The sequence below is a fragment of the Hyaloscypha bicolor genome (genome assembly GCF_002865645.1).
Source record: "Hyaloscypha bicolor E unplaced genomic scaffold K444scaffold_53, whole genome shotgun sequence".
Classification (NCBI taxonomy): Eukaryota; Fungi; Ascomycota; class Leotiomycetes; order Helotiales; family Hyaloscyphaceae; genus Hyaloscypha; species Hyaloscypha bicolor.
The window spans coordinates 526,570-551,726 of NW_020194555.1; the positions used below are offsets into that span (position 1 = coordinate 526,570).

The 25,157-nt window shown below is 37.1% G+C and overlaps 3 protein-coding genes across 3 annotated transcripts; 1 reads left to right on the forward strand and 2 right to left on the reverse strand.

Annotated features, from left to right (window-relative positions):
* Window positions 1-5,715: 5,715 nt before the first annotated feature.
* On the forward strand, window positions 5,716-11,179 carry K444DRAFT_610363 (uncharacterized protein). The gene is made up of 2 exons (XM_024879728.1): window positions 5,716-6,207; window positions 6,402-11,179. The coding sequence occupies exons 1-2, from the start codon at window positions 5,806-5,808 to the stop codon at window positions 10,701-10,703; spliced, it is 4,704 nt and encodes a 1,567-aa protein (XP_024739165.1). The 5' UTR covers window positions 5,716-5,805; the 3' UTR covers window positions 10,704-11,179.
* Window positions 11,180-11,328: 149 nt separating this feature from the next.
* On the reverse strand, window positions 11,329-13,628 carry K444DRAFT_610364 (isoamyl alcohol oxidase). The gene has a single exon (XM_024879729.1). The coding sequence runs from the start codon at window positions 13,274-13,276 to the stop codon at window positions 11,537-11,539; it is 1,740 nt and encodes a 579-aa protein (XP_024739166.1). The 5' UTR covers window positions 13,277-13,628; the 3' UTR covers window positions 11,329-11,536.
* Window positions 13,629-22,509: 8,881 nt separating this feature from the next.
* On the reverse strand, window positions 22,510-24,485 carry K444DRAFT_585350 (S-adenosyl-L-methionine-dependent methyltransferase). Its single transcript, XM_024877912.1, has 11 exons — window positions 24,292-24,485; window positions 24,210-24,244; window positions 24,062-24,147; window positions 23,993-24,015; window positions 23,924-23,942; window positions 23,754-23,876; window positions 23,682-23,704; window positions 23,595-23,632; window positions 23,407-23,544; window positions 22,940-23,353; window positions 22,510-22,894 (listed from the first exon to the last, which is right to left on the reverse strand). Exons 1-11 carry the CDS (start codon window positions 24,427-24,429, stop codon window positions 22,840-22,842), a joined length of 1,092 nt encoding a protein of 363 aa, XP_024739167.1. The 5' UTR covers window positions 24,430-24,485; the 3' UTR covers window positions 22,510-22,839.
* Window positions 24,486-25,157: the final 672 nt, after the last annotated feature.

A 25,157-nucleotide genomic window follows, 5' to 3' on the forward strand; every position in this document is an offset into this window, starting at 1 on the left:
GTAATAAGTATAAGAGCCCTGGCTTCTTATTTCTGGAAATATAAGATTATTAGTAAGTATAGTAATTATTCCTATACTAATTAATATCTATATCTTGGCCTGGCTAGTAATAATAGGCCTAAAGAAGCTATTAAAGCTTGGCTTATTCTGGGTATTCTATTAGGGGTTATATATATATCTCCTAAATAAGAGTAATATATAAGGATATCTCGGGTATTATTATATTATTAGATATAAATAGTTTATTATATTATAAAAAGAGGCTATTTTATAATATCTAAGTATCTTTCTTTTTATTTCTTGCCTTATCCCGTAGCTTTTCTAGCTTCGGTAATTTTTAGTTCTTACTTAATAGCTTATTTACTAGCTAGATATTATTATACTAGGTTTCTTTCTAAGCCGGGCTTATATAGGCCTTAATTAGGGCTAACTAAAGATCCCGTATAATATTATTATTAATCTTCTATTATTAAAAGAAGAATTTGGGTTTAGTAAGCTATTATTATTTTATTCTAGGTAGTTATATTCTCGTATTTCTTATTTAGGATATCTGCTTATTTATTTAATTTACTTATCTAATATATAAGCTTAAAATAGTAATAGGAAAAATATTTTACCTAGTAAGCTTATTTTACTAAGAGCTTCTTTATAATTATAAAATACTTGAAAGCTTAATAGTCTAAATAAATTATAAAGGGTATTTCCTATAGGCCTTCTAGCTCTACTTACTATTTAGTTAAGGAAAGAATAATAATAAGTATTTCTTTATTATAAATATTATAGTTTAGCTCTACTAGCTATATAGTCTTGGAAAAGAATATTACTGGATACTAGAGTTCTATCTAGGGGTCTTATTATAAGAAAATACTAGCTATAACTCTATTTAATATATTTGTTTTAATTATAATAGGGAAGTTCGAGTTATAGTAATATAAAATTAGTACTAAGAATATAGCTTACTTTAGCTTAGTAAAACCTTTTTAATATTAATCTATTTACTTAAACGGAACTTCCTTATATATTAGAGTTATTAGAGGCTTTATTATATAGTTATATTTTATAATAAAATACTAATAAAAGTCATAAAAACTCAGGAAGCCTTATATTTCCTTAACTATTTTTAGCAGTTATTAGTCTTTAATAACTACTATCTTATCTAGATCTATTTTAATATTTCTAGTAAAAATAATAAAGCCTAGATATTTTATATAAGTAATTTTAAACTCTAATTTCTTAATATTTATTTAGAAGTTAATATCCTATAGCTACTAAAAAATCTTTTATATATGCTTTTTATATTTTAGGGAATTATCTAAATAAATTAGGATATTATTTAAGTAAGCTATATAAAAAATATTAAGGTAATTAAAAAGAATATTATTTATATATCTCTAATATATAATAGGACTATTAGTTAGGCCTTCTAAAAGAACTTTATATTTATAGGCCCTATATCTTATATAAAATATTATAAGTTTTTCTAATTCTAGATCTATTTGAATTTAATAAAATATTTACTAGATATTTAATTTTATATAAATCTTGGCTTAAGCTAGTTATATAAGAGGCTTATAAATAAGGGAAAGAAAATAATAATTCTTTAGTATTAAGTTATTTAGCTTATAATAATTAATATAGAATTAGAGAGCTTTATTAGTCTTTTTTATAAAAAGAATTAGGAATATAAAAGGAAACTAGCTTGGCTTAATAAAGCCTTATTAGAGATTCTTTTTAAGGAAATACTTAATTTTCTATAGCTTATAAATTAATTATTAATAAAATAGGAAATATCCTAAGCTTTCCGGGTCTTTAGAATTATTAATCTAAATCTTATAATTATATAATTAATATAGGAATAAAATATTTAAGGCTTTTTTTAAGAAAATATTTATAAAATCCTTAAACTTTTTTAGTAAGACTTTTATTAGCTATTATAGCTCTATTTCTTCTGGCTATTACTTGCCTAAAATAAACTTGTTTTCTTATTATAATTCTAGCTTTTTATTAATTTTAAAAAATAATATTATAAAGAAAAGGTTTTCTTTCTTTTATAGATTTATCTAGAAAGCGGCTAGTAAGATACCTATAATATTAATTATAGGCCTTAACTAGATCTTATAGCTTTTCTTTAAATAATATAATTTTAATATTTCTATTTCTGGCTTAAGAAAAACTTTTATATTTCCTAAAACTACTTGTATTTCTTTATAATATTAAGCTTAATTCTTTTATTATATATGGCTTTCTGGGCCCGGCTTAAAAAAAGAATAAGGAAGTTTCCTTTTTATAAGCTAAGGTTTCTAGAACTTATCTATAATTATAGCTTTATTCTTTTTATTTATGTTTTCTTAGTACTAGTTACTTTTTTCAGGTTCTAAGTTTTTATATATAATAGTTAGGACCTTATTCTAATTCTTTTTTCTAGGCTAATTATCTAGCTAAATTAATTTTCTATTCTTATAATTAATTAAGATATTAGTATTTATAAACTATTATTATTCTAAAATTATATTATATTTACCTAGCCTTATAACTAATATAGGTACTAGAATCTTTTATTTATTAATTAAGAATATAAGCTTAATATAGTAAGTAATAGATATAGCTTATTTATTATTAAATTCTCTTATATTATAGGGTAATATTAATTAAATAGGCTTAATATCTAGAAATTATTTAATTATTCTTATATAAGTTTATAAGTGAAATTAATAAAAGTATATTTATTTATTCCGGTATTAATAAAAGAAAAAGTCTTAATACCTAATCTATTATTACTAATTATATAAGGAAATATAAATGCTTTATTTCCTAGTAACTAGCTTAAATTAACTTTTATTATATTTATATAATATAGCCCTAAAAAGAAAACTTCTTTTAGAAATTCTTATTTCCCTATTTTATATTTTTAAATAGCTTACTTATAGTAAGTACTACTAGCTTAGTTATTAAGACTTGCTTTATATATTTTATCTTAGGCTCTAGATAGTTTCTAGATATATAATTAAATCTATTATAATTATAATACTTGAGATCTAAAAATTCGGGCTTTAAAGTAATAGGCTTATCTATTACTAGCGTTTTAGGAACAAGCTTTATATAAGAGGCGCCTCTTGAGCTTAGCTTATTTATATTTTTATTAGCTTTTTTAAATATCTAGTTTTTCTTTTTATAATAAGTTTAGATTTACTAGTTATTTATAATATAATATTATATAAACTCTATAATATAAATAGCCGGGTTATTATAGTATATAGCTATAGTCTTTTAAAGCTTCTAAATAAGCTTATTATTTAAGTTATTCTTAAGGTCTTATAAGTTAATATTTTTATTTATTATATATCTTAGAAATAAGATATAGAATTCCTAAAAAGTTTAGTTCTTTTTTATAAATAGCTTCTTAAAAACTTATTAAATATTATATTTCTTATTCGGGTTATTATATAGCTTCTTTAAATAAATATATAGTTCTCTAATAGTCTTATATATATATTAATTATCCTAGTTTAGGTAAGAAGAGATTAGTATAAGAATATAATTACTTATATAGCTAGAGATATAAATAATCTTAAAGTTCTTTATCTAATAAGTATTAGAGTTATTATAGAGCTTATTCTTAATCTAAACTAACTAATTATTAAAGGTAATACTATTCTTAGTTATATCTTTAAAAATAAGAGAATTAAGAAGTTTAATTAAGTATTTATTTTCTAAAATAAAGGAACTAGTTATTTCTATAAGCTATATAATAAGCTTCTTAATAATAGCTTAATTTTTTTATAGAACTTATTTAGTTTCTCTTAGCTAATTATAATAATTCTTATTATAGGTAAGAATATTATATATCTTTAGAATTAGTTTAATAATCTCCTTATATAAAGCTTCTGGATTCCGGAATAATTCTTAAAAGTTTGCCTTTAATAGGGCAGGTTCTTTTTCTTTTTTGGCTTTTTAAAAAAAAGTATTTTTCTTATTATAAATATTAATAGGATATTTAGATCTTTTAGAAGACTTAATAAGAGGCTCTGGTCTATTTTCTAGTAATATACTAGTAGTATCTTATACTATAGCTTCTTTTAACTTATCTAGTTATTCCGGGACTTGCTTTTTTATAGATCTTTATTTAGTAATAAGGTTACTAGCCTATTTACTTATCTGGCTAGTCTAGGGCTTTCTTGCCTAGTTATTCTAGGGCTTTCTTTTATTCTAATATTAGTTAACTAGTATAGAAATAGCTATAATATATTATATTTATACTTATTAAAAACTAATTAGATAGGTATTATTTAAATCCTTTATAGAATTAAGAAATGAGAAAGCTTTAAATTATATTATAAATATAAGATCTAGGGCCTAGAAGATATAATTAAACTATTTCTATTTTAATAATTTAAAGCTAAAAAGAAAAGAGGATCTCGAAAAAGCCTCGGATTTAAATAATTATAAGCTATATACGGGCCTATATACTAGTTTAAGCTCGGGGTTATATATAATTATTAAATAACTATAGATATTATACTCAGATACCAGATATCTTACTAGCTCTAGTTTAATTCCTACTAGTACTATATATTATAATAATCGTAATAGTTAATATTTTAATTATTAGTAATTTTATTTATTAATAGCTTAATTATCTCGTAATAAATTGCTTTTTAAAGATTAAATTAATTAGAATATAAGATATATAATAGTAAGATAATATATAAATAATTAAGGCAAGTATATTATAAAATAATATTTATAAATATAATTAATTTATAAAAATTAATTTTAATAAAAAACTAATTAATACTTTTAATTAAAGCTATAAGTATCTTCTTATATATTTTCTAGTACTTGCCCAAGCATATAAAGCCCTTTATTTAATTAAAAAATATAATTCCGTATAATTCATATAATTTTAATATAAGTATTACCTAAAATAGGAAATCAGATTTATAATATCTAATATTTACTTATATATTATTACATATACTTATTATACTTAATTCCGGTAATAATATTAATCTTTTAAGTATTATATATATTATATAAAAGTCTGTTTTTGGGAGGGGTTTATAGCTTTGTTTTTTGGTTGCAATTCGATTTTATATTAGCTATCCTAAAAAGAGCCTAGTTTGCGTGATTTGATGCCTGAGGATTGGCGCCGCATCTATTTTTGGCGCTAGAGCAGTCGCTTCCGGTAGAATCGCGCAATTACGCTCGGTCCCCTGGAGTAACCTAGTCTAGGAGTTAAGGTCGGCCCCAACAGGGCTGGCTTTCGCTTGCGTAACAAGAAACCTCAGTACGCCCGACTGTAGTGAGGTTCGGTAACGTTTGCCACGTCATACATCGGTAGGTAGGGCTACATGACTGTCTTGGCCGATGATGAGCATCCAAGGGGTTGGTGCCCCCGTAAGGTTACACCACTTTCGTGCCAGTGTCTGCTTGCCACGCACATCGCACACCCAGCCACTCGCGGCCTTGCTTCTTCTCCCCGAGTTTCATCTGGGACCGCTGGGAGCGAATCAACGACTGGAAAGACGGGTCGTGGTGCTGCCAAGGAGCTCTCTCTCTTCACCTCACCGGAATGAATGGCGCGCAGAGATGGAAGATGGTCGCCAGACACACCATGCGGAGGCGGCTGTAGCCGCAGACGGATGTGTCTTGCCGGTCCCACGACTTATATAGGACCCGCACTAGCAGTGCTCTGTACTCGGTGGTTTGCACTACCAAACATCCGCATGCTGGGAATGTACCTGAAGTGGGGCTTCCGGTATCGCATGGAGTATTCACGCCAGCCCCTGCTTCAGAATATGGACGATGGATCTCAAGTCCCGTCCGTCCTCTAATGGTCGTTCTTTTCTGTCTTCCACGCGGAGTTGGCTCCCTGGTGGAGGCGAAAGCCCCTCCCCGGAGGACAAGCTCGGTCCGTTGGGACTGAATACCTTGTCCGCCCCAGCAGACGGCTTCGCAAACGCCGATCTGATTTTCGTCCACGGTCTTGGGGGAGGATCACGAAAGACATGGACCAAATCAGGTGACCCGTCACTCTACTGGCCGAAGGAGTGGCTGCCGGACGACGAAGCTTTGCAAGATGTCAGAATCCATAGTTTCGGCTACGACTCGGATTGGGGCAAAAAGAGCATTCTGAGCATTCACGACTTCGCAAATGGCCTGCTCAATTCGATTCTCGATTGCCCATTCATCCCTCGTGACACAAAGGCACGTTCTTTTTCCTTTCGTATGATCAATTCCAGTATCGCATTTTCCTACAGTAACTTCCGCTTCCAGGTGCTCGAGCCCAAGAAGATCCCGATTTTCAAGAACTGATGTCCTAGACTCAGTGCGAGAGTCATGGCATTTCTGTCGTTTACAGTGGCTTATATCTTAGAGATCAACTACTCATTCTTAATTAGGCTCCTCTTGTGTTGGTCGGTCACAGTATGGGCGGTCTTGTTATAAAACGAGCATATCTCTTGGCGGCAGCAAAGCAGGGCTATGCGTCGCTAGCATCCCGAATTCAGGGCATACTCTTCCTGGCTACACCCCATCGAGGATCCGATTGTGCTCAGGTTCTTTCAAAACTTCTCAGCTTGACGGGCGGACAGCGGCCTTTTGTCACCGATCTCAATCGCAATTCCGAAGCTCTCCAGTCCATTAACGAAGAGTTTCCTGACTGTTGCCACAAGCTTCTGCTGTATTCGTTCTATGAGACAATTCCTACAAATTTCGCTATCAGAAAGAGCTTTGTTGTGGAGAGAGATCTGGCAACAATGGGATACGCAAACGAACGCAGAGCATACCTGAATGCGGACCATCGCGGCATTTGCAAGTACATTTCTCGAAGCGACCCCAACTACCTCATATTCAAGAACGCACTTGTTTCAGTCTTGGCTATCTTGCGAGACCGCTTTACATCATCTAGACGAGAGGTTAGCAAAGACCGACGGCGGCAGCTCGCTATTTTGTTAGGAGTATCCGAAGCACCTGAGGATGATTTCATGAGTGCGGATAGTCACCGTATGGATGGGTCTCTCGAGTGGTTGATCCGCAAGGAAAATTTTCAAGAATGGGTTCACTATGCCAACTCGCCGATTTATTCTATCACGGCAAAACCGGCAACAGGCAAAACTATCTTGAGTGGAAAAGTTATCGCACACCTCAGAAAACTCGAAAAACGATGCAGTTTCTACTTCTTCCGGTATGACACAAAAGAGAAGGCGACCGTCACCTCGTTTCTACTGTCTATAGCGTGGCAGATGGCTGACTCTAACGAGAGGATTCTGAACACTTGTCTCCAAATTCTTGAGAGAGACGGCCATTTAAAGAACGACTACCGTACTATCTGGCGCAAATTATTTCTTGACGGTATTTTCAAGACCCCCTGCGAACACGTTCACTATTGGGTGATTGATGCTTTGGACGAATGCAAGAACGAGGTAGAAGTCATTGCTTTGCTTATGAAGGCGGCCGAGGTATCTTCCGTACACATCTTTGTAACTTCTCGGAATCAATTCGAATCTCGTCAAAAATTAGGCGAGTCCAAAGTCAGAGTGCTCTCTGAAGGCATTCTTGAGCAAGATAGCAAGTCCGACATCACGATGTATCTCCATGCAAATATGGATGCTCTCCCTTCCGTTGATGGAGATGGCCGGCAATCTATTGTCCGCCAGATCCTCGAGAAGTCGAGGGGATGCTTCCTGTGGGTGAGCATAGTTGTTCAGGAGCTCCGGAATGTACACACGTCTACGGACAAACAAAGAATTCTGGACGAGGTTCCTACAGACATGAATGAGTTGTATGCTCGGATTTTGGACATCATGTCAAAAGCCTCTTACGGGAAAGAGCTTGCGAAAGCCATTCTTACATGGACAGTGTGCTCTACCCGCCCATTAAAAGTTCAGGAGCTTCACGAGGCTCTTCAACTGGACCTCAAGGTATCAATCGACGGCCTCGAAAATTCAATACGGTCCTGTTGTGGGCAACTAGTCGACATAGATGCAAACGGCCAGGTACAAATGACTCATCTGTCTGCTCGACAATTTCTTCTCAATGCCGGCACAAATTCGGAGTTTTCAATCAACGAGAGAGACGGCCATCGTCGCCTATTGTTGACTGGTTTACGATACCTCAATAGTAACCCAATGAAAGGCCCAAAGCGCAGGAGATCCAGTGCTAATAGCATATCTGGAGAAGAGTCTGCTTTCGTCAGTTACGCCTCCAATTCCTTGTGTGAACATATATCACATGCAACGTCGACTGATCGAGACGTTTTACTCAGTTTGGCGGGATTTTTCAGATCTCCCAGCGTCCTGCACTGGATTGAGTACATTGCGAAGCATTCTGACCAACAACGCTTGGTTGAAGCTGGCAAAGCTCTTGGCACATTTCTTCAAGACAGTCCCGACCAGACATCATCAACATCTGCAGACGTAGCATTGCTAAGCTCCTGGGCGACTGATTTGGTACGACTAGTGATGCAGTTCGGTAAAAATCTCGAAGCATATCCAGGATCCATATACCATCTCATCCCGCCATTTTGCCCATCAGCGACTGCTCTGCGTAAGCAATTCGGCTCATTAGCTCGTAGTATTACCGTTCGCGGACTACGGGCCGAGACATGGGATGATTGCCTGGCTACAGTCGTTGACATGCTTGAACAATACTCGAGCCTCGCATGTTCCAAGACGCAATTCTCAGTTGGATGTTTTAGTGGTAAAATATTCCTCTTTAAACAAACGACTTGTCAAAATATTGCTACTCTTGAACATGGTGAGCCTGTAAGAATCTTGGTATTTGGCGAGGTAAAGAACATACTCGTTTCGGCAGGCTCAAAATCTATTTGCGTATGGGACCTTGAGTCCAAATCCCGACTGCATGTGTTCGAAGCACCTCAGCAATGTATGGAGCTGTCGCTTGACGATGAAGACAGACTTCTCCTGGGAGCTTTGAAGGACCATCGCTTGAAATTTTGGGATCTCAACACTGGAGGCCCTCCAGAGGCGGTTGATTGGACCCGAGGCCTAGAAGCCATGACAATTCGACTTTATCGACGCCCAACTGCCGCCGCGTTTGGCATCGACTGCGGGCTCTTGGCGGTCATATATAAAGGTCAGGACATCTTGTTATGGCGCATTGCTTCTGATGAGCTTTTAGCTCTCTATAGTCGGGAGTCTGGCATAATAGCTGAAAGCTTGGGAAGACCGTATGGCTCATCTGGAGTACGGTGCCTGATTTTTGGTAACGCGTCCAATGCACACCTCCTTGCATGTGCGTACACAGATGGAGAACTAGTGCTCTTTGATACCTCCACTGGTGAGGTCAAAAAACGGATTGTGGCATTTGCTCACGTTCTCGCCTGTTCGGCCGATGGCTGTATGTTAGCTACGGCTGACCCAGCTGGAACGATTCAACTTTTCAACTTGGAGACTTTGCAACTAATTTATCGAATTAGTTCTGTTGAACCTGGAATCCAGAATCTTGCCTTCAGCCAAGACGGCCTGCGTCTGCTTGACATCAGAGGGTCGCGGTGCCGGGTTTGGGACTTGACTGATCTGGTCACGGAGGATTCGCAGCAAGAATTTAGAGGTGTTGCGGGTGATGCCAAAAGCCCACAAGGAACCTCTTCAACACTTTCTGAAAACGCGATCTTGATCACATCAATCGCATGTGACGACACTGGCGAAGCGTTCTTTGTCGGCAAAGAAGACGGCTCTGTTCACGTCTACGCTATTGATTCGGGCCTGCCTATTGGAGAGCTTTTCTGCCATGCCCACGGGGTTTCAATTGATTTCCTTCACTTTGAATACCAAAGCCAGACAATCATCAGCGTTGATGCATCAAGTAGGACCATGATCCATAGATTGATACGTCAAAGTCATTCTATGTCAGCGAATCAGGTCCTGTTTGACTATCGAACGCATGTGGCGGTGGGTCAAGTCGTCTGCCAACCTGGACTACAACGCATTCTTATCTGTTCGGCCAAGTCTGATATGCTTTGGTCTATATCATCGGATGACAATACCCTCCTGGCAACCACTTATTACGAAGACCGTGAGCCATACCGGTGGACAAACCATCCACATAACCGTGATCAGCTTATTGTCATAACGCATCACAAGGCCCATATCCATGACTGGCAGACATTACAGAGAATTACAGGAGAGAGTGGAATTGAATTAGAAGGGAAAATCATACCCGAACTTTCAATTCAATCAATCACGCCTTGCTTTGACGGCACAGTTCTCGCCACCATGTTCAGGGAGTCCAATCAACCAAATTCAAAATCGAAGCTCGTGCTCTGGAGCACATCTGATTTCACTGCCTTGTCGACTTCCGCAGTTCCGGTTCCAAGTTACCATGCTTTATCCGATGACGCTGAAGTCCTCATCGGAAATACTTGCGCTATATCTGGACAGTCGCAGCGCTTAGTCTTCCTGCATGGTAGCCAATGGGTCTGCGCTGCCGACAAGGAGACCGCCAAAACGAACCGTTTCGTGCGGTACTTTTTCTTCCCCGCAGATTGGCTGAGCACGAGGAATGACCTGGATTTGAGCATGAAAGTAACCAGGAATGGAGACCTGTTGCTCGTCAAGGATGACGAGGTCGCGGTCGTGAGGAGAGGACTACTTACGCCGGAGTTCGTGGAAGGTGGCGGAGGTAGTCTAGCGCCATCGACAAGGGTACTGGGGCTTGCGCGTAGAGCACCCACGAGTTGATTCTGATATCGCTAGCGATACCATGTTTTACGGTCTGATTCAAGCAAGCTTTGGTTCTCATGGGAGGGGCTCAAAAAATAGAAACAACAAGATCGGGGTTGGGGATTCTTATTGGATTTCGGGAGCATAGCCTTGTTTTTTGGTCTCACGATTCTGGATACTGATGTTTATTTTCTCTCACATATGGCATTCTTGCCTGTATTTTTATTCTCTCATTGCTCGGAGTTACTAGACAGAGCACCTCTTGCCGAGGTCCTAAAAGATCAAATTAGCAATGTATTAATCCGCGGGACTTGTTCAACTGCAAATGGCTACTGCTTTGTTTTTGTTTCACTGTACCACTATTCCAGTCTTGTAGAGGAGATTTGAGTGAGTGTGTCCTCGTCTGAAAAGTTAATAGTCATCCACGGACTGTACCCTCCGAGTTGTGCAAGGTACCTCGTCCCTAGATCAGGACATTCTCAACCATTATCCCACTCTCAGTATCTTAAGTGAATTATTTTACGAAGACTTAAAACAGTTTAAAGCATATTAAGAAATCTATCTAATCAATTGCGCCTTATAGCTAGTTCTACTCTTAGTGCTTCGCTTTTAACCTAGCTACTTTGGTGGATGCTACTATTATTAAAAGAATAAGCGGTGTGTTTAGGACGCCCGCGCGCACGGTTTACCTGAGCTACAGAGTTAGAAGCATTATACGCTTTTTAGTCCTCTTGTTTGCAATTTTGATTCTTTAATCTATAGCAGTGCCTACTTAATAATGTGCTCGGTAGCACGTGCAAAATATATCTACCTAAATATAGCACAGTGACTCTCTATATAGTGCTATGAAACTAGTTGTTGAATGCCTTAAAGCAAGAGTCCTGAACATCAGACTCCTCCCAGCCGACACAGCGCCAGCAACGAAGCAGGCGATCAGGGTCGTAGCGGTTCTTGATCGCGAGGAGCGAGGCATAGTTTTCCTTGCCCCACCACGCCTCCTGCCAGCCGGGTGTGAAAGGGTTGGCTTCGTTCATGTAGGCGCCGCCGCCAGGAGTGATTGCCTCAAGTTGAGCAGTCTTGTTGTTGAGCCCCTCAACAGCTACCAGACGCTGTTCGAGTGTACTGTTCCAGGCCCAAGTAGAGCCTATACCCAGCTCCCAGAGCGAGGAGTAGAAAGCAGGTGTAGTGGAAGTGGTGTTGTCGCCGTCTGGTTTATATACTGTTGGCATGGTGACGGGCACATACGGGCTGTTGCCAGCCGCAATAATGCCCTCCAGGAAGCCCATTAGAGCTTTGCGACCGTCTTCACTGTCAAGGACAGAGCGAGGAATCAGTCGGCTACCGGGGAGGCGGGTGTTCCCAACGGTTGCGGCGTTGGTGACGACATATTCCTCGTAGAAGCCGTAGAACGAGTCGAAGTGCTTGAAGACAACACTGCCGCCATGGCTGGTAGCGTAATCAGAAGCCTTCTTCATAGACTTTTTAGCCGCGTCCATCGATAGAATTGGGTTGACATAGATGAGGGAGCTTCCGGTGATGTGACCACCCCAGCCAGCGTCAGCCCACGGTGCTGCCTCCTCGAGCATTATGGCCATCCACTCAAGCAGGGTCGTTGAGTTGGAGGTGAAGGCGATGTTGGCCGTGACCATCGGGATGCGAGGCTCAACAAGATGGGTCGACTTCATGACGACGCCGAACGTGCCGCCGCCGCCGCCACGGAGAGCCCAGAAGAGGTCCTGGTTCTGGCAGGCGTTGGCGATGAGGTCTTGGCCGTTGGGAGTTACGACGTGGAACTCGAGGACACGGTCGACTCCGAGACCATACACGGGCGATAAGACGGAGTGACCGGCAGTCTGGACCCAGCCTCCAGAAATTCCGACAGTCTCGGAGTAGGCACAAAGGATCGTCACGTTGTTCTCGTCAGCAAAGCCGTATGCCTGGTCGCAGTTGACACCAGCTCCGGTGGTGATGGCCAAGTACTTGTCACCCTCACCTGCGGAACAGCCCTCGGGGACGAAGGCATGGTGGTATTCGAGCTTCTGCAGGTGGCGAGTCCGCAGTGCCAGCGCGCCCTTCTGGCTGCTGTGGGACAGATAGTCATGGCCGCTGTTCTTGACGACGACGGGAGTCCCAGAGGACCGAGAGAAGCTGAAAGCGGCTTGGATGTCGCATACATCCATGACCTCGAGGTAGTGCGAAGGGATGTCGCCCTGTCTGCAGTCCTTGCCAACGTATGCCAAGGGATCCGCAGGGTTGGTATTGTCGAGGACGCACTGGTTGGTGGGGTCAGAAGAACACATCGAATCCTGATAGTTCATATAGGCGCCAGGGTACTCCGTGAGGAACGTCGGCGACGCATAGTTATCCTGGACGGCCTGGCAAGCAGCCGCGTCAGGCTCGACAGCCCGTCCTTCATAGCTGGAGAAGCACGGTAGTGAGAACGGCGCGTTGACATGAATGCGACCGTTAACGCTGTTGTTGAGGGCATCGAGCGACTTGATACTGTTGGCGTCGCCACAATCTGCCGCGTGGCTGGCGATCGGAGAAAGCGCAGCCAATAGGAGAAGCGCCATGCAATTGCGGCCAGCCATCCGGAACATTACAGCTGAAGAAGCCATATGCTCTCGTGTCTGAGATGGTGTGGGGGGAATGAACGTGCGAAAATCAGTCCCAGGAGCAAGAGGCATCGCTCGGTTTTTGTTTGCATTGATTCCCCCCTCCCGGGGTGCCGGGATTTGCTATTGACGGCGTCTGCGCGCCCCTGGGAAAATGTCCAGTTTACGAATAGCGACTCCTGGTGCGCTCGCGAATTCTGTGGGAATGTCTCCGACCCGTTGGCGAGGTAATTATTGCGATGGGAGCAATTTTGGAGGTGCAAACCGATATTATTAATGATTGGCAAGGCCTAAATAACTAAGATATAGGCAGAGTGAAGTGAAAAACGAGAGAGAGGAGAGTGTAAAGCCTCGTTCTTATGCCCATTAGATCTAGCAGTGTAGGTGTTCAAAATCACTATTCTCCGTATATTACAAATCAGGTAAGGTGTGCATTACGAATCAGCTAATTAATCAAATGACGAACTATATTAGTGGGCATTAATAAGCTCCGCAAGTAACGCACAACAAATAAGAATAAAAATAACTAAAACCTAGTACTTAAAGGAATAATAGGCTACTCATGCTAGTATACTACTAACTCAATAGTATAAACATCAAAATTATAATTATTTATATTATATAATAGTAATGTCAGGCGTAATTATAATATTCAAGTTATTAATTACGTATTGGATAACATGTTACAAAAAATTATATATGCTTTAAGCATAAATCAAGTAAATAACGACCTTGTTGCGATAGATCCACGGCCGGTTACATAACAAGTTAGTTCTTCGACAGCCTTCTCCATCGTCTCCTCTCTCAAATATGCAGCACATTCAAGTCTTACCCCTATTTTGTTTAACTGGCGGCCTTCTTGTGCCCGCCGTTGCTGCAGCACGTGGATCAAAAGCGAAAGAGGGAGCGATTGCAGGTGATCCAAACTACGCGTTTCGATCCGGGGTAAGCTACTTGTAGCTTATGTGGTGTTAAAGGTCAGGCTGAATATCTCTCCGGATTGTTACGTTGACTCGGAAGGAGGGTTGAGGATCGGTCGTGGTGAGGCTATGATTAATAGCATAGAACATTCCTTTTCTGTTGCAATGTTTTGGAGGTTGACGACTTGATTTCTCAGCTCACGCGGGGTAAGCACTCTATATATACATCCAGTATATAAACTACCGTGTACCAGCGTACACCTAGTTCCAACATTTTCGAAGCCATGCGGGGATCAGGTGAGTCAATTCCCCTTCGGCAGGCTTGTGGTGTTTGGGGCTCGTCCTGTATCTAGTTTTCGGGGACATTCATAAAGCGAACACGTTGTATTGTACATGGAGCTTTGTTCATTCGCAGGTTGCATGTAATGACACACGCGACAACCCTAACTTACGTATAACAGAGAATATGCCTTACACGGATTATATTAAAGGGGGTTAAGCTTTACGAGAATCTTGAGTCAATAGCAAAAGCTATTTTGAACTTTGTCTAGGCCCCTCTTCCTCCACTAGTGAATGTCATTTTATGTCATGCTACGTCTCTCTGCCTTGTTTTCCTTTAAACCGCCGCTTATTTACATAATGGCAGGATCAGTTGTAGAATGTTCGATTTCGAAAGCTCAACGGCTGGGTTATATAGACAGTGGTAAGATTCTTGAATATATTCAATTCATTTCCGTACAGGTGTCTTGATTTACCCAAGGCGTTAGACAAATTGACCGGAGACAGGCCTGACCTGAGAGTTATTATCATATTCGATAGCGCAGGACAGGAGGCATGGCCCTTCTTTAGCCTCACCCAGTGTGTTAAAAAAATAATTAAGGTAATTAATTATATTTAATTAAATCAAGTAAATAATTAATTACAATTTGTTTATTAACTTTCTAAAAAAAAAAAAATTATTAGAAAAATTATAATTACATATAGTTAATTATTTCTAATTATCACGTGAAATCCATATAAAAGTTATATAAGTAATAAATTCTCTTCTTTTTCTTTAAATAATATATGACTAAAGCATAAAGAGAGTAAATATTAATTGATTTCCAAAGAAGAAAGAAGGAGAACAAGGTAATATATATGTGAATTATTTGCTCTGGATATTATATAACCGTACTCACGTAACTAGAGAAGTCAAAACCCCTATTATAGTACTTATTTACAAAGATAAGTAAAGCGAGTAAAGGCGGGATACTAGCTATTAAGCCTATAATAATAATAAGGCTATTATGGTTATTATAATATATGGTACTAGTAGGGGTTAGACTAGAGCTAGAAAGGCATCTGGTATCTGAGCGAGGCATCTATAGTTACCTAATTATTACATGTAACCCCGAGCTTAAGCTAGTATGTGGGCCCGTATATAGCTTGTAATTATTTAGATCCGAGGCTTCTTTGAGATCCTCTTCTCTCTTTAGCTTTAAATTATTAAAATAGAGATAGTCTAACCATACCTTCCAGGCCCTAGATCTTATACTCGTAATATAATTCAAAGCTCTTCTATTTCTTAATTCTATAGAGGATTTAAATAATACCTACCCGATCGGTTTTTAATAAGTATAGATATAATATACCATAGCTACTCCTATACTAGTTAACTAATATTAGAATAAAAGAAAGCCCTAGAATAACTAGATAAGAAAGCCCTGGACTAGCCAGGTAAGCGGATAGGCTAGTAATCTTATTACTAAATAAAGACCTATAAGAAAGCAAGTTCCAGAATAACTAGGCAAGTTAGAAGAAGCTATAATATAAGATACTACTAGTATATTACTAGAAAATAGACCAGAGCCTCTTATTAAGTCTCTTAAAAAGTCTAAATATTTTATTAATACTAATAGTAAGAGAGATACTTTCTTTTAGAGAGCTAAGAAAGAAGAAGAACCTGCTCTATTAAAAGCGGACTTCCAAGAGTTATTCTAAAGCCCAGAGGCTTTATATAAGGAAATTATTAAGCTAATTCTAAAGATATATAATATTCTTGCCTATAGCAAGAATTATTATAATTAGCTAAGAGAAACCAAATAAGTCCTATAAAAGAATAAAGCTATTATTAAAAAGCTTATTATATAGCCTATAGAAATAACCGGTTTTCCTGCTCTAGAAAGTAAATATTTAATTAAATTCCCTAATTCTCTTATCTTTAAAGATATAACTAAGAATAGTATTACTTTTAATAATTAGTTAGTTTAGATTAAGAATAAGCTTTATAGTAACTCTAATACTTACTAGATAAAGAACCTTAAGATTATTTATATTTCCGGCTATATAAATAGCTATATCCTTATATTAATTTTCTTTTACCTAAACTAAAATAATTAATATATATATATAAGATTATTAGAGAACTATATACTTACTTAGAAAAGCTATATAGTAACCTAAATAAGGAATATAATACTTAGTAAGCTTTTAAAAAGCTATTTATAAAAAAGAATTAGATCTTTTAGGAATTCTATATTTTATTTCTAAAATATATAATAAACAGAAATATTAACTCATAAAACCTTAAGAATAACCTAAATAATAAGCTTACCTAGAAGCTCTAAAAGGCTATAGCTATATACTATAATAACCCGGCTATTTATATTATAGAGTTTATATAATATTATATTATAAATAACTAGTAGATCCGAGCTTATTATAAAAAGAAAGACTAGGTATTTAAGAAAGCTAATAAAGATATAAATAAGCCAAGTTTAGGAAGTACTTCTTATATAAAGCCCGCTTCCAAAACTCTAGTAATAAATAAGCCTATTACCCTAAAGCCCGAATTCTTAGATCTCAAATACTATAATTATAATAGATTTAGTTATATATCTAGAAGCTATCTAGAGCCTAAGACTAAATATATAAAATAAGTCTTAGTAACTAAGCTAGTAGTACTTACTATAAATAAGCTATCTAAAGATATAAAATAGGGAAATAAGAACTTCTAAAAAAAGTTTTCTTTTTAGGGCTATATTATATAAATATAATAAAAGTTAATTTAAGCTAGCTATTAGGAAATAAAGTATTTATACTTTCTTATATAATTAATAATAATAAATTAGATATTAAGACTTCTTTTTTTATTAATACCGGAGTAAATAGATATATTTTTATTAATTTCAAATTTATAAGAATAATTAAATAATTTCTAGATATTAAGCCTATTTAATTAGTATTATCCTATAATATAAAAAAGTTTAATAATAAATAGGCCGTGCCTATTACTTACTATATTAAGCTTATATTCTTAATTAATAGATAGAAAGTCCTAGTACCTATACTAGTTATAGGACTAGGAAAATATAATATGATTTTGGAATAATAGTAATTTATAAGTACTAGTATCCTAATTAATTATAAGAATAAAAGATTAATCTGGCTAGATAATTAGCCTAGAAAGAAGAATTAGAATAAGGTCCTAACTATTATATATAAGAACTTGGAATCTGGGAAAAGTAACTAGTATTAAGAAAATATAAATAAAAGAAATAAAGCTATAATTATAGATAAGTTCTAGAGACCTTAGTTTATAAAGAGAAAATCCTCTTATTCTCTTTCTAATCCTGGCTTAGAAAGCCATATATAGTAAAAGAATTAAGCTTAATACTATAGAGAAATATAGATAGCCTTAAGAAATATAAAAGTTTCTCCTAAGCTAGAAATAGGGATATTAAAATCATACTATTTAAAGAAAAGCTATAAGAGCTAGTTAAGGCCTATAATTAATATTATAGGTATCTCGCCGGCCGCTTTCTAGATAAACCTATAAAAAAAGGAAAACCTTTTCTTTATAATATTATTTTTCGAGATTAATAAAAAGCTAGAATTATAGTAAGAGAATAAGTTTATTCCGGGCAAATAATAGCTAGGAGAAATAGAGCTATAATAGCTAGTAAGAGTTTTATTAGAGAAGTTTAAGGAATTTATAAATATTTTCTTAAAAGAAGTATTAAATATCTTATTTCTATATTAATTATATAACTATAAGATTTAGATAAATAATCCCAAAGGCCCAGAAAGCCTAGGGTATTTCCTGCTTTATTAATAATTAACTTACAAGCTATAAGAAATCAAGTATTTCTTTAAAAAGAACCTTTAATAGGGCTTTATTAAGCCAAGCTAGTTTCTTTTCATATTCCTGATTTTTTTTATAAAGAAGGCTAATAGAGCTCTCTAATTCTATATTAATTATTATAAGCTAAATAACTTAATATAAAAGAATTATTATTCTCTTTTCCTTATTTATAAGATCCTTATATAACTAGCTTAAGCCAAGGTCTATATAAAGCTAGATATTTAATAAGTATTTTATTAGATCCAAATAAACCCAGAATTAGAAGAACTTATAATATTCCGTATGAAATATAGGGCCTATAAATATAAAGTCTTTTAGGAAGGCCTAACTAATAGCCCTATTATATATTAGAAATATATAAATAATATCCTCTTTAATTACCTTAATATCTTTTATATAGCTTATTTAGATAATATCTTAATTTATTTAAATAATTCCCTAAAATATAAAGACTATATATAAAAGATTCTTTAGTAATTACAAGATACTAGCCTCTAAATAAATATTAAGAAATTAGAGTTTAAGATTACTTATATGAAATATCTAGGCTTTATTATTTTTACTAGAGGTATTAAAATAGACCTAAATAAGATAGTAGTTATTAAGAACTAGTAATTACTAAAGATAATTAAAGAAATATAAGGCTTTCTGGGTTTTTATAACTTTTATTAGTACTTTATTATAAAATATAGCCATATAATAAAGCCCCTAATAGCTCTAATATATAAGAGAGTTCTATTTAAGTAAATAAACTAGTATTAAAAAGGTTTTACTAAGCTAAAGCAAGCTATATTCTCGGTACTAATTCTATATTACTATAATCCGAACCTTCCTATTATAATTAAAACAAATATATTAAATAAAGTTATAGCTAGTATTTTCTTATAGTAAGACCCCTGGATAGAACTCTAATACCCGGTAATATTCTTTTCTAAGACTATATAATTAATAGAACTAAACTATAATATTTATAATAAAAAAATACTTATTATTATTTTTTCCTTAACTAAATAGTAAGCGGAACTAGAAGGCCTATAGAAAGTACTCTTTATAATTTACTTAGATTACTAAGCTCTCGAGTACTTTATAACTATAAAGAAGCTCTTAGTAAAATAAGCTTATTAGGTAAAATATCTTTCCCGCTATTATTTTAAGCTTATATATTAGGCAGGTAAGTTAAATAAATAAGCAAATACCCTAAATAGGAAATATAAGAATATAGCTATTTAGAATAAGGTAATAGTAGCCTATTAGACCCAAATCCTCCTCTTATAATAAAAGATTAATAATAATATTATACGGGATCTCTAGTTAGCCCTAATTAAGGCCTTAGTAAGCCTAGCTCAGGAAGAAACCTAGTATAATAATATCTAGCTAGTAAATAAGCTATTAAGTAAGAACCGAGAATTACTAAAGCTAGAAGAGCTATAAGATAAGGCAAGAAATAAGAAAAAAAACACTTAAATACTATAAGATAGCCTTCTTTTATAATATAGCAAACTATTTATATCTAATAATATAATAATATTCGAGATATCCTTATATATTACTCTTATTTAGGAGATATATATATAGCCTCTAATAGGATATCTAGAATAAGCCAAGCTTTAATAGCTTCTTTAAGCCTATTATTACTAGCTAGGCCAAGATATAAATATTAATTAGTATAGAAATAACTATTATATTTACTAATAATCTTATATTTCTAGAAATAAAAAGCCAGGGCTCTTATATTTATTACTAGTTCCTAACTACTTCTAGTAATATATATTAGTAGATTTTAAGAAATACCTAAAAAGTAGAAATAAGTATAATATAGTAGTAATTTTTATTAATTACCTAGACAAGCGCCCTATTATAATTCCTATCCGAGATATAGTAATAGCTAAAGAATTAGTACTTCTATTTCTTACTTATATAGTTTACTAAGTTAGTATTCCGGAAACTATAGTATCTAATTAAGGCCCCTAGTTTATATTAGATTTCTAAAGCAAGTTCTATAAATATATTAGTATAAAGCTCAAGTTATTAACTACTAATTATTCCTAAACTAATAGCTAGATAGAGATTATTAACTAGTACTTTAACTAATAATTATATCCCTATATAAATTATTACTAGGATAATTAGGACAAATAAGTAATAATAATTAACTACTAGTAAGTAGCTCTAGTTTATAAGACTATAGGCCAATTCCTGTTTCTTATAGAAAAAGGCTATAAACCGCAAATATTATTTAATTAAGAAACTCAAGTATAATTAGATACCCTAAAAAAAGAGTTAAATAAATAGGAAGCAAAGGCTCTAGTAATATGGCTTTATGAATTATAGTAAAAGATATAAAAGAATATAATACAAATATAAGAATATTATACTATTTAAGCTAATAAGTACTACTAACTAGTAAACTTTAGAATAAGAGATAAGATATGAATTATTACTAAGTACTAGAAGAATAATTATCTGAGCTATAAGCTAGCTTACTAAATAAAAGAACTATATAAAATTCTAGAATAAATAAAATATTTCTTTAGGCTCAAGCTTCCGAAATTAATAAGAATATATCTGGTATTTTATATAAAGAAGCTATATAAAAATCTAGGTAATTCTTTTCCTGGATAAGTAAATCCGGAGCCTCTACTATTAGAACTATAAAACAGGGAAACGAAATACGAAGTTCAAGAGATATAAGTAATAAAACTACTTTATAAGAAGCTAAAGTACTAAGTTTAGTAAAAAGAATAGGACCCAGATCCGGAGTAATATCCTGCTTTCTTATTAAGTAATAGCGTCCTAGCTCTTTAGAGTTTCTATAATAAGAACCCCGAATAGCCAGGACCGCCCCAGAATCTCTCCTATTAGTTAGACTATACTAAGAATAATATACTACCGGAACTGCATAATACGGACAGAAATCCTTTAAAGTCACGTGCAAAAGGCCCTGGCCTTTAACATGTGACCTGCGACTTAGAAATTTAATAGGGACTCTTTCGAAGCTCGGGGATAAGCTTATTTCGAGGGAGGGAGTAATATTACGGTTATTATAATATACGGTACTAATAGGGGTTAGACTAGAGCTAGAGAGGCATCTGGCATCTGAGCGAGGCATCTGTAATTACCTGATCATTACACGTGATCCCGGGCTTAAGCTAGCACGTGGGCCCGTGTATAGCTCGCGATTATTTAGATCCGAGGCTCCTTCGAGATCCTCTTCTCTCTTTAGCTTTGAATTATCGAAATAGAGACAGTCTAACCACGCCTTCCAGGCCCTAGATCTTGTGCTCGTAATAAAGGCAATATCTAAATTAGGGTAAATACGCTTTACTTTTGCGCTATAATGCTTATATTATCTTTATAGTCACGTGTAATAACACGTGACCCAGTAAGTAATTATAATTTGATTACTACGATTCTGACCTAATTTAATTTCATTACCGGCTAATAATTATAATTAATTAAATTATTTGACTCACTGGCCTCACCTAAGGCGGCCTACGATAAATACTCCAGCCCACTGGCTCCAGTGAAGGAGGTCCTCATAACTTATCTGTGCGGCCGATGTGGTTAGAAGGTCAAGTCGTGAAGCCGGTGCCGTTCAAATCCGGTATCCGCACAACAGCTAGCAAGTTGCGGACGGCTTGCCAAAACAAATCCAGTCTCTCTTTGGACATTGTTGCTGAGAGGCCCCTAGGTTTGGAACAGCATGCAGGAAAGGCGTAAGAATCGCATACGTGAGGCGGGGAAACGAATAAAGGTGGTCGGTGAACGATATATCTAAATGATCTCCCAAGTCGCGCCAACGGAGGAAAAGCTGGCAGAGTGTAAAGAGCAAGGATACCGCTCTCTGGGGAGAACATACAGCGTGTCATGGGTGTAATCCAGGCAGAGCGTTCGGAATATCGCACAGAAGTCCCCAAGTTCACTCCTGAAGAGCATTTGGTTAGTCCGAATGGCAACCACAGCGTGGCGTTATTCTCAGACTTGATCATATTTGCCCTGATCTTCACAAGCGGGGTCATCGGCTTAACGCTTACGGAGACACAATCATGAACCATCGGATTCTGCCACCATTGCTAGAGATGGAGAGGCAAAGTGCGACGGACCAGGAGATGATTGCGATAAAGGCAGTTGGATGTCGGGTTTTGATAAAGGTTGAGAAGGCAACGAGGGTTGTGAAGTGTTACGAATATGGACGAGATTCTAGCTGCACTTGCTCAAAACTACAACTTTAATCTGGCGGGATGAGCAAATCTTCGTCCGTAAACCTCCTCCGCCCTTGAGCGTGATTTGCAGGCTGTTTCAATGCCTTCCGGCTCTGCGTCCGAAACGGGCCGGACGACTGACCTGGGCATGGTTTGTAGTCAAACCCCGTCTGCGACCTCGATCACTGGTTGTGGTGCCAATACATCAACCAGTAAATTGACTGTGGAATAATAATCCATTCATCTAGACTTCTATAAGTTCCGTACCACCTCAAAGTTCTCTTTATCGCGTAACTAGGCCTGAGCACCTTCCGCAGTTCCAAGCGGCTTCCTCCCATACACGACATGGCTGCTGAGCGTTAGCACGAGAATGCCTCCGAAGCAACAAACCTACATCTTCCAATACGCATGAATCGAGGTGTCATGCAAACTCGCTCTCGCCTTTGCTTGCGACACTTGTACCTCTTCTAAACTCCATCCAAGGAACTGTGTAAAGGGGACAATCGACCAAGCCTCGAGACAATCCAGCATATTTTCCCGAGACCAAAGGCCAATCTCCTTCATCTTTCGGTCTTTAGGCCAAGTGTTTAGGGGCCATTTAAACACTTCATGATGAATTTCCTCGAATCCCGCAGCCTTCAACATCTCCGCATGATGCTCTGCCGTCTGAACACCTCTCCCGATGGCATCAAATGCCTTAGCGACCGTACGGTACCACTGATCAATCCCTGTCTGGGTAATATCTTGGTCGTCACTTGCAAGTATGCCAATGTCTTGAAGCTCGATCCACCCACCGGGACTGATTCCCCTGCCAGTTTTGTCACTAAAAAGAAACTTTTCAAAAATAGCGGAATCACATACTCGTATGCAGTCTCTACAAACTTGGGCCAGCTGGCAAATGACCCTACCATTTGACGGGCATGGACGAAGTCAAATTTCTCAGGAAATGCCCATGGTTCTTCTGCGTCATCAATGAGAAATTCGACGTTAGGAGGGACCCTGCAAAATATGTGAGTTGTTTACTTGGACACTCAGGCTGATCATAGTACCATGTGGCCTGAATGGGACTCAGATCTGTTCCCGTGACCTACGCATAATAAACAAAGGCACAATCCAGCATTGAGCAAAGAGAATACCTTTACATTTGGATGTGCATCAGCTACACTCTGTTAACAAAGCACGCTAACACCAGAGCTGAATCGATTCACCAAAATCCGTAGCCCATATACCAGTTCCAGTTCCAATATCCAGACAATTGTGGATATTTTCGCTGATTGGGGCAAGGTGTAATTTTCCACCCAATGTCAGCATGAACAGATGGTTCTGCAAATCTGGAATTCTTGTCAGAGAAAGAGGTACAAAATGAAAAGAAGCCTACCAAGTCGATTTTGTTCTTGCTGTATTTTCACATCAATCCTAGGGGGCAAAATTTCCGGGGTAAACGCACCTCATCGTTTGGCACATTATATTCTAGACGGGGCTCAGAATCGTCTAAAAGGTGGCACAGAGTACTCACTTCCTTCTTTGAACGAGTGGTATGTCCTCCCATATGCCTTTCTGTAATGCCGAATGCTCGATGCAAGTGAATCGGTCCAATTTTCACTATGGTGGCAATGATCAACCAACGCATCACGTGGTTTTAGAACTAGAAATAATCGCCATACCCTGTTTCACTTGCAAAGCCAGAATCTCCGTCATCCTACATATTTTCAGCTCAACTCAGAACACACAGCACAACTAACTTACAAGCACATCGGGACCATCTAAATCAGAATCTAGAATATCATCCGCATTGTCGGCCTCATGTGCGGCAGGCGCCCCCTCTGGATTGGGACCGACACCTGTGTCCCCAGGAATATTGTCTTGGTTGGCAGCCTCAGACATTTTCTCTTCCGTTTCTGGTACCCAATTCGCGATCTGCCCGAGTCGTTCGATTGTTGTGGATATTTTTGATGAGTGAGCGTAATGACACTGGGCGGATCAATTACTTTATCACTTTCCGCCTCTCCCACCCCCTAGCGTTCGCGGGCAAAGGCTCCCCAAGAGGTCAATCGCAGGCCCTGTCTCAAAATTCCATATTTCCGAGCTTTCGTGGTGCCCATTGGATCGGCTCCCGGCCGCTTCGCGGTGCCAAGCCATGTGTCTCACTGTCTGCCAAATCCACGTTCTGCGGGTTGCCCCGCCGGGGCCAGACTTCAACTTTCGGCATGGTGCGACTAGGGTATTGCATGAATTATCCCCCGCTTTGATTATATTACGTAATGGGACTTGTTTATGGATAGAAGCAGAGGAGATATATATGCCACGTGTAGTTTAAGAGACACACTGAATTGCTCTGGGGGAGTTGTATAGCCTGAATTCGGGGGCCTACAAGCCGTCCCTTCCTTTCTGGAGGGCCACAGTGGCTAAATCGATGGATAATTCCTGGTCTTTTTGCTCTGTATACATCTCACTCTCAAAGCCAGAGCGATTTCAAACTTTTCCCGCACTCGCTGAATTCGGCTAGACGCGGTCACATGATTTTGATAAAATCAGATTACATACATTCTCTGGGTGCGACATATAGCATTCCGCGCATTCGGTTCTGCAGCAGGGGCCATTCTGTATCACTT

Coding starts and splice junctions, on each gene's coding strand:
- K444DRAFT_610364 (XM_024879729.1), bottom strand. CDS start 13,276: ATGGCTGGCCGCAATTGCATGGCGCTTCTCCTATTGGCTGCGCTTTCT.
- K444DRAFT_610363 (XM_024879728.1), top strand. CDS start 5,806: ATGGATCTCAAGTCCCGTCCGTCCTCTAATGGTCGTTCTTTTCTGTCT. Junction 6,208..6,401: donor TCATCCCTCGTGACACAAAG/GCACGTTCTTTT, acceptor ATTCTTAATTAG/GCTCCTCTTGTGTTGGTCGG.
- K444DRAFT_585350 (XM_024877912.1), bottom strand. CDS start 24,429: ATGTCTGAGGCTGCCAACCAAGACAATATTCCTGGGGACACAGGTGTC. Junction 23,545..23,594: donor AGTCCCATTCAGGCCACATG/GTACTATGATCA, acceptor CATATTTTGCAG/GGTCCCTCCTAACGTCGAAT. Junction 22,895..22,939: donor ATTCATGCGTATTGGAAGAT/GTAGGTTTGTTG, acceptor AACGCTCAGCAG/CCATGTCGTGTATGGGAGGA.